This window comes from Dendrobates tinctorius, unplaced genomic scaffold (assembly GCF_039654945.1).
Source record: "Dendrobates tinctorius isolate UK_male_01 unplaced genomic scaffold, ASM3965494v1 ptg000050l, whole genome shotgun sequence".
In the NCBI taxonomy this organism is placed as follows: Eukaryota; Metazoa; Chordata; class Amphibia; order Anura; family Dendrobatidae; genus Dendrobates; species Dendrobates tinctorius.
The window spans coordinates 3,758,531-3,774,945 of record NW_027361718.1 but is presented as its reverse complement, the minus strand read 5'-3'; the positions used below and the strand labels follow the sequence as shown (position 1 = coordinate 3,774,945).

General features: G+C 42.9%; 1 protein-coding gene across 1 annotated transcript in view; it reads left to right on the top strand.

The window, feature by feature from the left end:
• The window catches only part of FANCL (FA complementation group L), a 68,336-nt gene that overhangs the window by 12,902 nt on the left and 39,019 nt on the right, over nt 1–16,415 (top strand). The window contains exon 4 of the mRNA XM_073576664.1: nt 12,618–12,686. Within this exon, the coding sequence (XP_073432765.1) occupies nt 12,618–12,686 (69 nt within the window). The remainder of the gene's footprint in view (nt 1–12,617; nt 12,687–16,415) is intronic.

Below are 16,415 nucleotides of genomic sequence, written 5' to 3'. Positions count from 1 at the left end.
AGAAGGCTCTGCATACGCTTGACCTTGTCAGGGCATTGCGTGTTTACGTGTCTAGGACTGCTCCTTTCCGGAAGTCTGATTCACTTTTCCTTCTTCCAGAAGGCTTTCGCAAGGGCCTACCGGCTTCCAAAGCCACCCTTGCTAGGTGGATCAAGTCCACCATTCAAGAGGCTTACCGCCTCAACAATTCTCCTCTTCCGGCCGGTATCACGGCACACTCTACGCGGGCGGTAGGGGCCTCTTGGGCCATTCGGCATCAATCCTCAGCACATCAAGTGTGTAAGGCAGCCACTTGGACTAACCTGCACACATTTACAAAACACTACAGAGTGCATACCCAGTCCTCAGCGGATGCGAGCCTGGGTAGACGGGTCCTGCAGGCGGCAGTACTCCAAGTCTAGGGGACTGTCGGCACAATATTCGTCCACTGCTTCCCACCCAGGGACTGCTTTAGGATGTCCCACGGTTCTGTGTCCCCCAATAAGGCGACAGAGTAAAGGAGATTTTTGTGTACTCACCGTAAAATCTCTTTCTCTTAGCCTTTAATTGGGGGACACAGCTCCCACCCTGTAGCCCTTGCGGGCCGTTGTTACGGTTGGGTTCTCATATTGTTGTTTGAGCCTGTTTATAGTAGCCTTTTTTTTTACAGGCATGGTTATGTTTCTGGTATATTCCTCCTAATGCTTTTGCACAAAACTGGAGAAGGCTGACGCCGTCCAGGGGTGTATACTGCAGAGGAGGAGCCAAAGTTAATCTTTTTCAGATTATGCATAGTGTCGCCTCCTAGTGGACAGCAGCATAACACCCACGGTTCTGTGTCCCCCAATTAAAGGCTAAGAGAAAGAGATTTTACGGTGAGTACACAAAAATCTCCTTTTTGGTGGAGTCGGAGTCGGAGTTGGAGTCGGTATAAAATGGACCGACTCCGACTCCTAAAATATATAATAAATTGGGTACAGTAATTCAATGCAGGATGTGCTGAATATTTTTTCATAGGAGTTTGGGAAAGTTATGAAATGTCCTATAAATGGCTGTTATATTCCTGATCTAAGGCTACATTCACACACAGCGTTTTTCCTGTGTTTTTTGAGGATACGTTTTTCAGCTGCAAAAGCTGATCATCTTTTTAAAAAACTGCATCACCTGAAAGGTTTTTGAGCTCATAGATAATGTTTTCAATAGCAAAAGCAGATTAGAAATCTGCTCTATCTATCCATTTATCCATATCTGTCTATCCATATCGTATCTGTACCAAAAAGAATGAAAACCGGGTAGTACACCAATATATATTCTGTTCTATCTAAATATCTTGATTATTGGATCATAAAAATGATTAAATGTCTGAGGTTCACATTGTACTACAATAAATTTTTCACTTAAATATAAGCAATATATGTGGGAGTCGGAGTCGTGGAGTTGGAGTCGGAGTCGGTGTAAGGGAAATTGAGGAGTCGGAGTCGCAGGTTTGGCTTACCGACTCCACAGCCCTGGTTGCATCCATCAAACACCATACCTACTGTAAAGCATGGTGGTGGAAACATCATGCTTTGGGGCTGTTTCTCTGCAAAGGGGCCAGGACGACTGATCCAGGTACATGAAAGAATGAATGGGGCCAAGTATCGTGAGATTTTGAGTGCAAACCTCCTTCCATCAGCAAGGGCATTGAAGATGAAACGTGGCTGGGTCTTTCAACATGACAATGATCCAAAGCACACCGCCAGGGCAACGAAGGAGTGGCTTCGTAAGAAGCATTTCAAGGTCCTGGAGTGGCCTAGCCAGTCTCCAGATCTCAACCCTATAGAAAACCTTTGGAGGGAGTTGAAAGTCCGTGTTGCCAAGCGAAAAGCCAAAAACATCACTGCTCTAGAGGAGATCTGCATGGAGGAATGGGCCAACATACCAACAACAGTGTGTGGCAACCTTGTGAAGACTTACAGAAAACGTTTGACCTCTGTCATTGCCAACAAAGGATATATCACAAAGTATTGAGATGAAATTTTGTTTCTGACCAAATACTTATTTTCCACCATAATATGCAAATAAAATGGAAAAAAAACAGACAATGTGATTTTCTGGATTTTTTTTTCTCAGTTTGTCTCCCATAGTTGAGGTCTACCTATGATGTAAATTACAGACGCCTCTCATCTTTTTAAGTGGTGGAACTTGCACTATTGCTGACTGACTAAATACTTTTTTTCCCCACTGTATGTGTAATCGCCATGCAGGACTATAGTCGCCATATACAAAATTCCTGGCCAAGAGAGGAAACGCGTATACAGACATTACAGAATTGGATCTCAGCTGATTCTTTTTGTGAGATAAAACATTCTCCCTCCTGTTTTATCACCGGAACGAATGATTCTTCTGCGTCTTCAGTCTCCTGAGCTCATCAGACATCTAGTCAATGAGTTAGAAATTCCGGCTGCCGCTGAGCTCATATGTCACTGACTTGATTCATAATGAGCTCAGAATGCTGGAAATGTTTGAGAAGCACTCGCTCCTGTGATAAAACAAGCAGAGTAATGTTTTGCCTCACAGAAAGAATCCGTTGGAATCCTGTGCTGTTCTGTCTGTTTACGCTTTTGTTTCTTCTCCCGGCGAGGAATTGTGGTATGCTCAGACCATGTTCCTACATGGTCAGGCACAGCATGTGCATGAAACTTCAGGAATCTCATGCACTTAGGGTTTTCTGACAAATATGCGCAATAAAATGTGACAAACTCAATGTGTGCACCCTGTAAGTGTTAGCTACTAATAGCAAACACTTATTCCCTTCCTGCAGCCAGTTTGAATACTAGGAGTAAGACTAGAAATAACCCGCGAAAGAATAAATTCATTCAACACGTTGAACAATAACGAGAAAGGAATTAGAAATCTCTTGTAGAAAACATTCAGAACTGTAGAAAAAATGAATTCTATTGGGTGCCTGCTGTGTCTTCCAATGAATAATGCAAGAAAATGCTTATTGCTAAGCAACAAAACCCCAATGTTTTTGCCTGTCTTAAAAAAACAAATCCAAAGGGTGGAGTAAAAACGTGGTCAAGTCTAGCAATCTGTCACTTTGCATCCCATAGTTGGATCAATGTATGGAAAAATATGCTTCCTATAAAACTTGGAAAATGTATGAAGTAACGTCTATGTGATCACTTTGCACAGCTGTAGAGAGGAGGATTTGTTATACAGTGGTTTGCAAAAGTATTCACCCCCTTGGCTTTTTACCTACCGGTATTTTGTTACAATACAACCCGTGTTTAAATACTTTTGTAATCCAATTTTTGTGTGATGTATCAGCACTAAATATTCTAAGTTGGTGAGGTGAGAAAAATATAGACATAAATTAAATTTATGGGATCAAATAACTAAAAATGGTCATGTGCATATGTGTGCACCCATTTGCGATGACGCCCCAGCAGGATTAGCAATCGATCAAGAAAGTAGGTACAGTATAATTACGGATTTTATGGGACAAGAGGAGCTGGATATACTGTACCTACTTTCTTGCTGTAAGTGTCACATGGCCGGTCAGTACATTCACACCTTTTCTGGAAGGCCACAGAGGCTGCAACACCATTAAGCAAGGGGATCCTTTTACCCAAACATCATAAAGACCAAGGAGATCTCCAAACAAGTCAGGGACAAAGTTGTTAAGAAGTACAAGTCAGGGTTGGGTTATAAAAAAAAAAAAAAAAAAAAATATATATCCCAATCTCTAATGATCCCCCTGAGCGCCATCAAATCCATTGTCATTAAATGCAAAGGAAAATGGAAAGGACATGTTACCACAACAAACCTGCCAAGAGAGAGCCACCCACCAAAACTTTCAGGCCAGGCAAGGAGCATTAATCAGTGGCAGCACAGAGACCAAAGGTCACCCTGAAGGAGCTGCAGAGTACCCAAGAAGTGACTGGAATATCTGTCCATACGACCATAATAAGCCATACACTCCATAAAGGTGGACTTTATGGATAAGTAGACAGAAAAAAGCCTTTACTTACACAAATTGTAAGGCCCATTTTGAGTAGACACATGGGAGACTCCCCAAATGTATGGAGTGTTCTGTGGTCAGATGAGACCAAAACTTTTTGGCCACCAAGGTAAACACTATGTCTGGTGCTAAACTAACACAGCTCATCACCCAAGAACACCATCCCCACTGTGAAGCGTGGTGGCAGGATCAGGCTGTGGGGATATTTTTTTGGCTGCAGGCACAGGGAAAATGGTCCGGGTCAAGGAAAAGATGGATGGTGCAAAATACATGGATATACTTGAGCAAAACCTGTTTTGGTCTGTCAGTGATTTGAGAATGGGATGAGGTTCACCTTACAATAAGACAGTGACCCAAAGCATACTGCTAAAGCAACACTCGCGTGATTTAAGGGTAAGAGTGTTAATGTTTTGGAGTGGCCTAGTCAAAGAACAAACTTTAATCCAATTGAGAATCTGTGGTCAGACTTGAAGATTGCTGTTCATCAGAGGAAGCCAATTAACGGGAAGGAGCTGGAGCAGTTTTGTCTTGAGGAATGGGCAAAAATCCCAGTGGCAAGATGTGGAAATCTCATAGACTTATCCAAAGCAACTGCAATTGCTGCAAAATGAGGCTCTACAAAGTACTGACTTTAGGGGTAAATAGTTATACACACTGAAGTTTTCAGTTATTTTGTCTTATTTATTTGCTTCATATTTAAAAAGAAAACCAAATGTTATCAGTTGTAGGCATGTTCTTTACATAAACTGATGCTAACCCTAAAAAACTGTGAAATTGCAGGTTGTGACATAGCAAAACAAAAAATGTTAATGGGGTGAATACTTTCACAAGCAGCTGGTTGTCCATGAAATTGCTGCTTAGGTATAAGGGGCTATCACACTGGACGTTGGCACTTTTTTTTCTTTTCGGCGATAAGGGCTATGTTGAGTGAGATGCTGCCAGACTCTGTCCAGGAGCCTCAGGAAGAATGAAGAGGGAAGCCAAATTCCCTGGAGGAAGGAGTTGGACAGAGGTAGATGTGCAGCACATAGACCATGCCCAGATTATGGAGGGACTTTTCTTTTAGGTGTCGAAGGGAGGATGGATGGAAGAAGGTAAAACAAAGTCTTTAAAAACTCAAGATAAAAGTCGGACGGAACCGCTGTTACCGTGTGACTTCAAATGATGTGCGGCATACAGAAGCCCAGCAGCTGGGAATCTCGGGTGCCAGACCTGGAAACAGTCAATCCTGGGAATCCATGCAAAGAGAAAAGGTCGCACTCATCGAGATCGAAGTTTCACTGATTTATTGACATATCATAAACATGTCAAGTCGGGGGAGTGACATAAGGAGTGCAAGAAAGGCTGACAACGGCCGTTTCGCGCTGCTCGAGCGCTTCAACAGGTAGCCTTTCTTGCACTCCTTATGTCACTCCCCCGACTTGACATGTTCATGATATGTCAATAAATCAGTGAAACTTCGATCTCGATGAGTGCGACCTTTTCTCTTTGCATGGAAAACAAAGTCTTTGTTAACGTGAAAAGCCGTTATTACTTCAGATAAACAATGGTATTGAGTGGAGAACCGCCATAACCTGCTGGAAGCACAAATCTGCCAACTGCAACACACCTGCTGGAGGTGGTGCCCATCAATGAGAATTTCATGGAAATCAGGTGGAGGGAGATAAGGCATATAGGTTTGAAAGGAGCAAGGGTGCCCAATGCAATGAAGGAATCTTCTACTTACATGAGATATCTGGGAGGAGAATCTGGGAGGAGAATCTGGTAGAGCCGGTGTAGACGACAGTCATTGCAATGAGAATAGCACAACCTTCGTTATATCTGATGTTGCCTGCACCAGCACCGGTTGTACCAGCCCCTTATTTTATGTCTTTGAATTTAGAGACATTGGCAGCTCGGCATCTCGCCAGGAGATAATCCCTTTTCTAACCCTTAACATGTTGCTTTAATATAAAAAGGACCAAAATCTCCTATATTCTCGTTTTTGTCTCTCATTAATACCCCTCATTCTATTGTTTCCAGCAGAATACATCCAACCTCGTTCTTTTAACAGTGAATTCTGCTTCAAATATTAAGAAAACTTTTCTATCCAATTAATACTTTTTTCATTTTTTTTTTTTTAATAAACCGGAATCCGTTTTGCCCGTTTCAGCCCAACAAAGCAGGTCTTCTATTTGTGGATATATTCAAAACCAAATAATTAAAAATCGCCGTGCCGAAAGTATTAATCTCTTCTACACGGGTCTCGCAGAGGCATTAAGAGCCTCCATAAATGTTCTGCCTCTTTTCATACATATATAAGTGGATATTGTAATGAATTTGTACTGTCGTTAGTAAGGACTACTGTTACTTCTGAGAGCTTAAGTTATTAAGTAAATTGTCTGAAGAATTGTTTTCTTTTAAAGCCATTTCACAGTTGGCAAAATAACTGTTTCACTTACTAGTCTGTTAAGCAATGCGATAAAGGTGATTACTATGTGCCTTCTTCCTCGGAAGGTATCTCGCTAATTTTACCCTACATCATTAAGTTAGTGAAACAGAGCAGCCTTCCCCCGCAATAGACAATGCCGTCCTTTTTTTTTTTTAATCCTTCCCGTAATCTAATATTGCTTGTTTTTACTGTTGAAGGCAGCATTGCCATCAGCGCGAAGAGTCAGTATAAAGAGAGCGGTGTTTTTACTGCTTACTTTGTGTATAAAGAAGCAGCTGGTACATTAAATGAAGAAGCTAACGTGCCCGCATTAAATCCGAGGCCCTCATTATTTAAACCTAGGTTTTCTGAACTGTTTGTGACTTTTCAATAATGCCCTCTCTTGCCTCCAGCCACTCCGACTTCCCTACGCTCACAAAGCTAAGTAGTTCAATTTTTCAGCTTTTATCTTCGCCCAGGAGAAGATAAATGGAACAGGGGGCAAATAATATTTGTGACGGTGCGAGCGTAATCCGGCGTTCGGTGTGAAAGGGATAAGAACGTACGCATTTCATGTGCACGGGCGAGGAGAGCCGGCAACAGTCCTAAAGATGAAGCCTAGAAGCAGGAGATAAATAAGCCAGCACCCAATATGCCATAAAGATGGTTTCCATCTTTGTTTTCTTTTTAAAACATGGGCCATGAACAAAACCCACAGATGAGATGTCACTATTACAACCGGCTGAGGCGGCCCTTAAACAAAACGTTACGTGTTTTGGGCTGATACAGCCCTTAATGAGAACCTGTCAGCTGATGCATGCTGCCCAATCCATGAGCACCATGTATCTTCAAGCACTGGCGGTATGATCTCAGCCAGGCATGGTTGACTCTGAAAGGCTCCAGTGTTTCAGAGAACATTACACTTTAAAGGCCGCCGGGGACTGAGATCATGCTGTAGACCAGTCGGACAGGCAAGTTCCTGGTGGTTTCTTGTTTCCCACTATGACAGGTCTCTGCATGGTGGGTATAAGCAAAGACCGGTCAGTACAGGGGAGTGGGCGGGGAGAAGCCGCTGGCAACCCGCCTGTCTGACTCGTCTATAGTTCGGTCTCAGTCCTCTGTCTTTTTAAAGTATGTTTTTTTACGGAATACCACAGCATTTGGGTCACATAACATTAGATAGTCTAGCCAGTGCCTTTAAAGGGAACCTGTCATGTGAAAAAAAAAAACAACCAGCAGGAATGGGGTTAATCTGCATGTTAATAACATTACTAACCTGCTCGACACCTGCATGTAGCCTTACACAGCAGGGAGAAAATTAACTTTATTCCCCCCCGGTACCGTTCGGTTTTAGTCACGGGGCGGCATCGGCACTGGTTCAGTCACGGTGGGGGTGGAGCAAAAAAGTATGCAGGCATTGCGGCAGGGGATCACTGATGATTCATTCTGTGAGGTAAAACAAGTGTTTTAAACAGCCAGGAACATTTTTTTCCCTTAGGCCGGGATCACACTTGTGAGAAACTTGGGCGAGTCTCGCATCTTATTACCCGGCACTTGGGAGTGGAGTGTGCGGCTGCATAGAAATACATTCTGTCCCACGCTCCGCTCCCGAGTGTCGGCGGCAGTGCCGGGTATTAAGATGCGAGACTCGTCCGAGTGTCTCGCATGTGTGATCCCGGCCTTACAGAAAGAATCAGAATTGATATTCCAAGATCTATTAAAATTTGCTTTGTGGAAAACGCCTCTAAGTGAAGGAGATACCTGAAGACAGATATAGTTGTTTTAATTTATCAAGTTATTAAAGTTGTACGTTTGATCAGTCCGTCGCGTTATTGTACATCTTATGATGTGTTAGGTTATTAACGGACTAATAGTTATTGCTTTATAGTAATTGTAAAGTATAGCATTGCCGCTTGTTTCCAGTCATTAGTGACTTCCATTAATCAATGTGGTTATTTTTTTATTATATACACTTATAGGTAATATAGTTTTTCTGTTATTATGTAATTAATTCCTTAGGTACTCTAGTATATTTTTAGGTACCAATTAAAGTACCGTAATTAATTGGCTCTGGGAAGTTTATTGTTAATTATCTCATCCCATTAAAGTTATTGATAAGTGTTAAGGACTTGTAATTAATATAGCTTTATTAATTCTACTCAATAGATTGGTTTTAATTAAATGCAAAGTGATGCAATGAAATGTTAATGATTTGTGTACTGTGGTAAAACAGTCACCTGCGACTTGTGGATACATCAGAGAACTATGGCGGCTCATAAGTAACGCCAGTGTTTATTCTTTGGGACTAGAACTCCAGCGCCACCTATTGGAAGCAGCGATCCTATACGTCAGTGCAAAGTATGAGATCTGATTCGGCTAAGTAAGCGGCTTTGGACTGGGGTCTATGGGGTAACGTTTCTCCTTGTGGAGAGTGACAAACCAAGCCTAGCATGTCAGAGTGAGGAGACTTATAAGCCGTGCATGCTTCTCCGGGAAACTAAATATGTAAATTGTCTCTTCAGGGAGGAAGAGGACTAGAACTTTAGGGCCACAAATTAGAAGCAGCGATCTTAAAAGTCAATATCAATTCTTTAACGAGCCTTGCAATATTACTTGGGATAAAAGCCAAACCAGATTCTCAATTTGCAGATATGGTAAAACAAAACTATTCCCTAAAGTAAAACATGGAAGTTACCACAATGACACAACTTTACAGCAAACCTTGGTCGACGCTTTTTCTCCTTAGGAGGCCTAACCATAAGCAAGGCAGAAATAACTAATTAGGCATGTTCTCTGATCTGAGTGATTTATAGCAGAGCTGCGGAGTGACAGCGAGTTTTGGGTGGAGTTGGTAGAAATACACCAACTTTGTCTCATGCCCACTCCTAACATTTGACGTACATGTATGTTATGGTTGGTATGGAGTTCCCACAACCTGATGTATAGTTACGTCATTGTGATCATTTGCGCGCAGGAGTAGTCCACACCCGATCAGGGAGCTCTGCGTAACCGACAGCCAAGGTCAGTGGGCGCACCGATCCTGGCTTTTTAATCTTCTCGATATTGGGATCAATAGCAACCACTTAATCAGAGAGGGCTTTACCCCCTTCTCAACCATCGCCTCTTCCTCCTGCGACGTGATCACTGGGGGGCAGTGTTAGCTATGGCAGCCCATGGCCGGCAGATCTGCCGGCTACAGTGGCCTCTTAGTGCCCTGCTAGAAGTAGTTTCTAGCAGGCCATATGTCATTGTGAGACTGAAACACCAATACTGACTGATAGACCAGCAATCAAAGGCTTAGTATTTAAAAAAAAAATAGTTGAATAAAATTGGCCCGAAAAAGCCCGGACAAATCACAGAAAAAAAGGTTTTGACATTGTATTTGTAGCTTTCATGTCAAAATAAAAAATAATAACCAATAAAAAGTGCATATAATTGGGATCATCGCATCTAAAGTAACCTGAGCAATAAAACTGTCATGTTTTTGTATTATCTGTATGATGACAGTAAAAAAAAAAAATTGCAAAAATTCTGTGTTTTCATCATTCCACCATGCAAAAAAATTGAATATACAGCAATCACAAAATCTTATGTTAAGAGACGCGGGGTCTGATTAATCTAGATCAGCGACGTTCACACCAGTCTGGATGAGATTTGCCAGAATCGGATACTACTACGATTGGCGTACACCTCTGTGAGCCTCGCCCCAAATCCTGCTCGGTACCTGCTAGAGTAAGAATTCTGGCGTAGTGAGTGCCACCAGTCATAAATTTGCCTTCTTTGTTGGAGCTGGGTGAAAATGGCGCGAGGACACCAACATTTTAACACCGCCTCGAGTTGCTTTAAATTACGCAACTTTTCAAAGCTTTTTGCACTAGAATACTGATGAATTGGGCCACGGTATCACTGAAAATGTCATCTTCATCTGCAATAAACAACTCGGAATATGTCGAAACCAAGCGATTTTCACTTTGGGCTCTCTGACTGCTTTGCTGGCAATATACAGTACTGGCGGACTACTATTGTGCACATCTCAAAAGATAAGGCGCTACCGGAACAGAGGCCATATGGAGACCAAAGCGCATGTATATGCCTCCTGATCGTGAATGGTTCCAGCAGGGGTTTTGTCTTGTTCTCGGATATGGACAGAAACCCTGTAAGTGTTCATCAAGAACCAACGTAAGAAGCAATAAAAAAACTGTAATGGCCACTAGTACATGGCGTATTTGCAATTTTCCCACTGCAATATCCACTGTCTGCTCATTTCTTGAAAATGGCCAAAATGGTCACCACACCCATAGACTCATTCCAAAAGAATCTCCCGCTTCCTTTCCGAGCCTGCTGCATGTTCAAACAGTGGTGAGGCCACTTGCACAGAAAGTTTTGTAACAAATTGTAGAGTCCATTTTCATCTGTTACCCTTGTGAAAATGAAAACTGTGTATGTACATACACTACAGTAATTATGCCATCAATAAACCAGGGAATGCTTTAGTTCTGTACGAAAAAAAGGTAACTTAAACACTATCAAATATCTACATTAAAATTATGCCAAAAAAGTTCTCCCCACAGTTAATCTGACCTGAGGTTTTTGCAACCTAACCCAAAAGCAGAATTTTGTAGGGTCAGAAACCCTGATTCCAGCAATGTATCACTTACAATGCTGCTTGCCGTGGTTTTTATAAAATTGTCGTTTTATGCTGGAAATGATCACAAGGGGATTACTTGGTCTGCTGCTACACACCCCCACCTCTGATTGGCAGCTTTTTTTTCCTTTTGACAGCCTTTTATATACACTGTCCAATCAGTGTTGAGGGCTGAGTTATACAGCGCTTCGTAATAGAGAACTGGTAGATCTGCAGCAGAGAAAAAGGAGATTTTATCAAAACTGCAGCAAGCAACACAGGAAATGATATATCACTGGAATCCAGGTCTCTGCCCCTGCCTACATTATGCTGCTCGCCGATAGGGTAGTCAAAATTTGGTGACCGGTTCCATTTTTAACACTAGAACTACCGGAGGGGTCATTTTGACCCTTTTGCTATTTCTTTTTCTTATAATTTCTAAAATTTTAACAAATGAGTTCTGACATTTTGTGACTTTTATTTATTCATGGTAGTGTATATTTTAGGACACAAAAATGAATTGTAACTTTTTCAGGGGCCCGGATTTTACAAGTCATACCTATAAGTACTGAAGGGGTCAATTTGACCCCATACATAAAATAGTAGTAGGCAAGTCACCTAATATTACAGAGTACAGAAAATCACAGTGCTTCTCCCTAGTTGTAGAGTGTAATTGTATCTTTGCATATCAGGGATGATTCAGCATTTTGTTTTGTCTAAACTTGTCTGAACGTGTTTGATCCATGTCTCTTGTAACGATTTCTGTCTGCACTTCAGTAGCAAACATTACAGTTGAAGCTACAACTCTGCATGTTTGTACAGTGTCGTTTTATTACTTCTGCGATCTTACAAGTCCCTTTTTGCGACGTATATTTGAAGCATGAGTAAGCAGAGGGGTCTGACAAGTGATGACATTTTGAAATGTCTTCAGAATTTATCTGAAAATGAGTCAGAAGAAGTGGCCCATCATCCGCAATGTCTGAAACACAAACAAAAGGACAAGAAATCCGCAAGCGTCGAAAATGTGGAGTTGGAAGATGCAACGAAAACAAAACAACTAAACCTTGCGCAAGCTGTAACAAGCCAGTTTGTGGAAAATGCACTGTGAAAGTGGAAGAAAGTACTGTTTGTGTTAACTGTTGGACACCGCATGCTATGACCATGTAAAAGGAAAATGCATGCTGTACTTGATCTTAACACTGCTCCTACTAAGTTAAAATAAATGTTCTTTAATTTGTTGGCAACAAAAAGTTATTTTTACTCCAGAGTCAGTACTTTTGAATGGGGGTCAAAATGACCCCTAATGGTAGTTATAGGTATTATGAAACATGCGGTAGTTCTAGTGTTAAAGGTGTCTTCCATTTTGAATTTAGACACATGACATCGCTTTTCAATGTTCTACCGCTAAATCGCAGTGATCGTGGTCCCATTGTGACTATGACCTGACCGTATCAAAAAATCCAAACCTGCCGATTTTCAAGGGGACCACAGGCACTGTCATTAGTTGTGATTTTAGGGGCGCCGTGTAGCCTTATAATATATGTTCTGTTAAATTGTTGATTCTTGACATTCTTATTTTTTGTTTTTTCCTGTTGTAGTACCCATACAAAGCTCCAGACTGTTGTGTAGATCTGCCAGTAGCATTTTCCATTTCCTGGACACCACAGGTAAGAATCCCCGGCCATTTTCTGCTTTGTTTATTAGCGGACTGTATGCTAGGACTGCTGTGTTCTTGTGCTGCATCAAAGCACAATATCAACCTTTCAATAGCAAATTTAAAGGGGTTCCCCTCTAAGTACATTGATCGGATGGTTATAAATGCATGAACGCTGGGGGTCTAATCACAGCGTTTTACGGTCGTCTCTACCCCTACACAGCCTCGAAACATGGTGGATATAGAACCAGAGCTGTGGCGTCGGTAAGCCAAACCTCTGACTCCTCAATTTCCATGACTCCGACTCTTGACTCCACAGCCCTGTATAGAACCTATATTTTTTTTTAACTGAAAGGTTAAAAAGATTAGGAGACATCTAATTACCCCCATGTCCTGTCACACATCTATCCTGGTGTATGTGTGAAGCTATATGTTGGCATATGTAGCATATATGAGATCTGCGCTACCAAAATCGACAGGTTGTGTCCACCTCCGGCTCTGTAGTCAAAAGTCTAATCCAATTTTTATGCATTTTTTTTTTTTATACAAATCATTATTATGTTGCATGGAGGTAACTATGATTATATTGTACCGTGTGGTATTTTCACAATGTGCCAGGGCTTTTCTTTTAGAAATGATCAATTTGTGCGTCTATTACCGTATATACTTGAATATAAGCCGAGAGTTTCAGCCCATTTTTTTGGGCTGAAAGTCCCCCTCTCGGCTTATATTCGAGTCATATACACCAGGGGGTCGGAGTGGGAGGGGGGCGGGGGTGTCAGGTCATACTTACCCGTCCTGACGCTGTCTCTTGAGCCCCCAGCTTCTCCGTGCTCTCTCTTCCTGCCTTCAGCGGTCACGTGGTACAGCTCATTAAAACTCATGAATATGCGCATATTCATGAGTTTTAATGAGCGGTATCACATGACCGCTGAAGGCAGGAAGAGAGAGCGCGGAGAAGCTGGGGGCTCAAGAGACAGCGTCAGGACGGGTAAGTATAGCGATACTCACCTGTCCTGCGTCCATGGCTGCTTGCTGCTGTCTGTCATCTGTCAGTGACTTCAGACAGCAGAGGGCGCGGTGACGTGGTTAGTGTGTGCTGCGCCCCCTGCAGTCTGAACGTCACTGACCGATGACGTGGCAGATAGCGGTGAGCAGCCATGGACGCAGGACACGTGAGTATCTCAGGTGCCAGCAGTGATACTGGCACCTGACACCCAGTGACGGAGTGGTGAGTATGTCTTTTTTTTTTATTTTTACATGCAACAGCGGCAGCACATGGGGGCATAATCTATTAAGCATCTTATGGGGGCAGCATATGGGGGAATAATCTATGGAGCTTTTTATGGGGGCAGCATATGGGGGAATAGTCTATGGAGCTTCTTATGGGGGGAGCATATGGGGGAATAATCTATGGAGCATTTCCCACCCTAAGCTTATACTCGAGTCAATAAGTTTTCCCAGGTTTTTGTGGCAAAATTAGGGGGGTCGGCTTATACTCGAGTATATACGGTAGTTGTATATTTTAGGTTTTTATGTGTATATGACCACAGAGTAAAAAAGAAAGTGTCACCAGCAAAAGGGTTAAAATAACACGCCGTATAGTATATCCAGGTTGACCTACTCTATTAGCGTTTTTTTTGGCCGATAACCTGCAGTGCTGACTGCCCGAAGTCCGTGCTGTGGCTGCATAAATCTAACCAGTGTTGTTGCTCTTAACCACAGTCCGCATGCGGTACAATCTGATGACGCTTGCGCCCCCAGTGATCCAGAAATACGATTTATACCTCAGTCTTGCCCTATAATCATATGTTTGTGAAAACGGAGGTGCGCTTTAAAGAGATCAGCTGACTCCAGGTTCTTATAGGCAATGCTCAGTGGGGGAAAAAACTGTGGCTATGGATAATTGTCAAGTCAGAAACTCCTGTTTTGGGGTGTTTGTCCCTCATCAGTGCATGGCTACGGATAACTGCCAAGTCAGAAACTCCTGTTTCGGGGTGTTTGTCCCTCATCAGTACAGAACATAATTTTATCCCATGGAGCATAGCCTTCAAACCTTCAGACAAGGTGGTGCTTGTGAGAGAGTCTTTGTATAAGCTGTATACTTACATGCAGCATTTTCTTTTTTAAATCTACTCTAAAAGCACATGTGCGCCAAACATGGCGGCTGTAACAACAGAATATGAGGATAAAGATGTATATCATTTTCAAAATAAATTCTGGAAAATGTCCAATTACTGTAGAACTTTTCTTTTCCCAATTCCATCTCTGACATGTTTGCAGATGGTGGTTTGGCATAGCACTGTCCAAAATAATGAAGTCAGTTTGTAGCAAGGAGATTGCGCCTCCGAGACCACTGGTATTTGTGGGAAACATGTCCACTGAATTCTTTCTTTTGATCTCTCTGGTTCGTATAACCCGCCTGCTACCATTCAATCAAATATTTATATGAAACCATGAGGGTTTCCTTAATTCTAGATCTTATTCTTCTCCATCAAAGCGATAGTCAGAAGTCTGCGTCCAACATATGGCAGTAATCAGAATATATGTTCATATAGGCTTGATATTGAGAGCAGGCGGCGTACGGGGATGTAAACACGAGGATCACATTGTATTATACGCCGCAAACAATGTGAGATTTTCATCGTATACTACACATTCAGCTGACATTTTGTGACTATTTTGCATGAAGGGGTCTTCATACAACAGGCTTGTCCAGGGTCGGACTGGGGTGTCTAGGGCCCACCAAGGGAATTAATTTTAGGGGCCCACCTACAGTAATGTACAACTCAACATTTAGGCTTTGAGACCGCAGAATTACACCATGGGTTCTTTTGCCGTATATCCCACGCCAAATCTGCATCATTTCAGCATCCTAATTCTACTAAAAGCTGCACCGTTGTTCATATGCTGCAGATCTTTCCGCACTACGATTCATTTAATCCTTTAGGGCCGCAGGCCTGTTTTCACCTTAATGCCCAGGCCATTTTTTGCAAATCTGACCTGTGTTACTTTGAAGTTAAAAAGTGACCCCATTTTGGAATCTACACCCCCAAGGATTGACGTAGGGGGTATAGTAATCACTTTGTCCCAACAAGAGTTCCATGGTAGATGCTACACAGCCCAGCCAATCGAAGCGTTCGTATCTGCAGGGGGGGCTAAAATTCGCCCGGACCAGCCAGGCAGCGTTGCTGCCTGCCGGTCTTAGCAGCGAAAGCCTCCTGGTACCCGTGCGATTAGCTGCCCCAATAGGCAGCACAGGTCCCCAATAGGCAGCATTGGTCCCTATAGGCAGCACAGGTTCCCAATAGGCAGCACAACTCCCCAATAGGCAGCACAGGTCCCCAAAAGGTAGCACAGGTCCCCAATAGGTAGCACACGTCCCCAATAGGCAGCACAGGTCCCCAATAGGCAGCATTGGTCCCTATAGGCAGCACAGGTTCCCAATAGGCAGCACAGGTCCCCAATAGGTAGCACACATCCCCAATAGGGAGCACAGGTCCCCATTAGGCAGCACTGGTCCCCATTAGGCAGCACTGGTCCCCATTAGGCAGCACAGGTCCCCATTAGGCAGCACAGGTCCCCATTAGGCAGCACAGGTCCCCATTAGGCAGCACAGGTCCCCATTAGGCAGCACAGGTCCCCATTAGGCAGCACAGGTCCCCATTAGGCAGCACAGGTCCCCATTAGGCAGCACAGGTCCCCATTAGGCAGCACAGGTCCCCAATAGGCAGCACAGGTC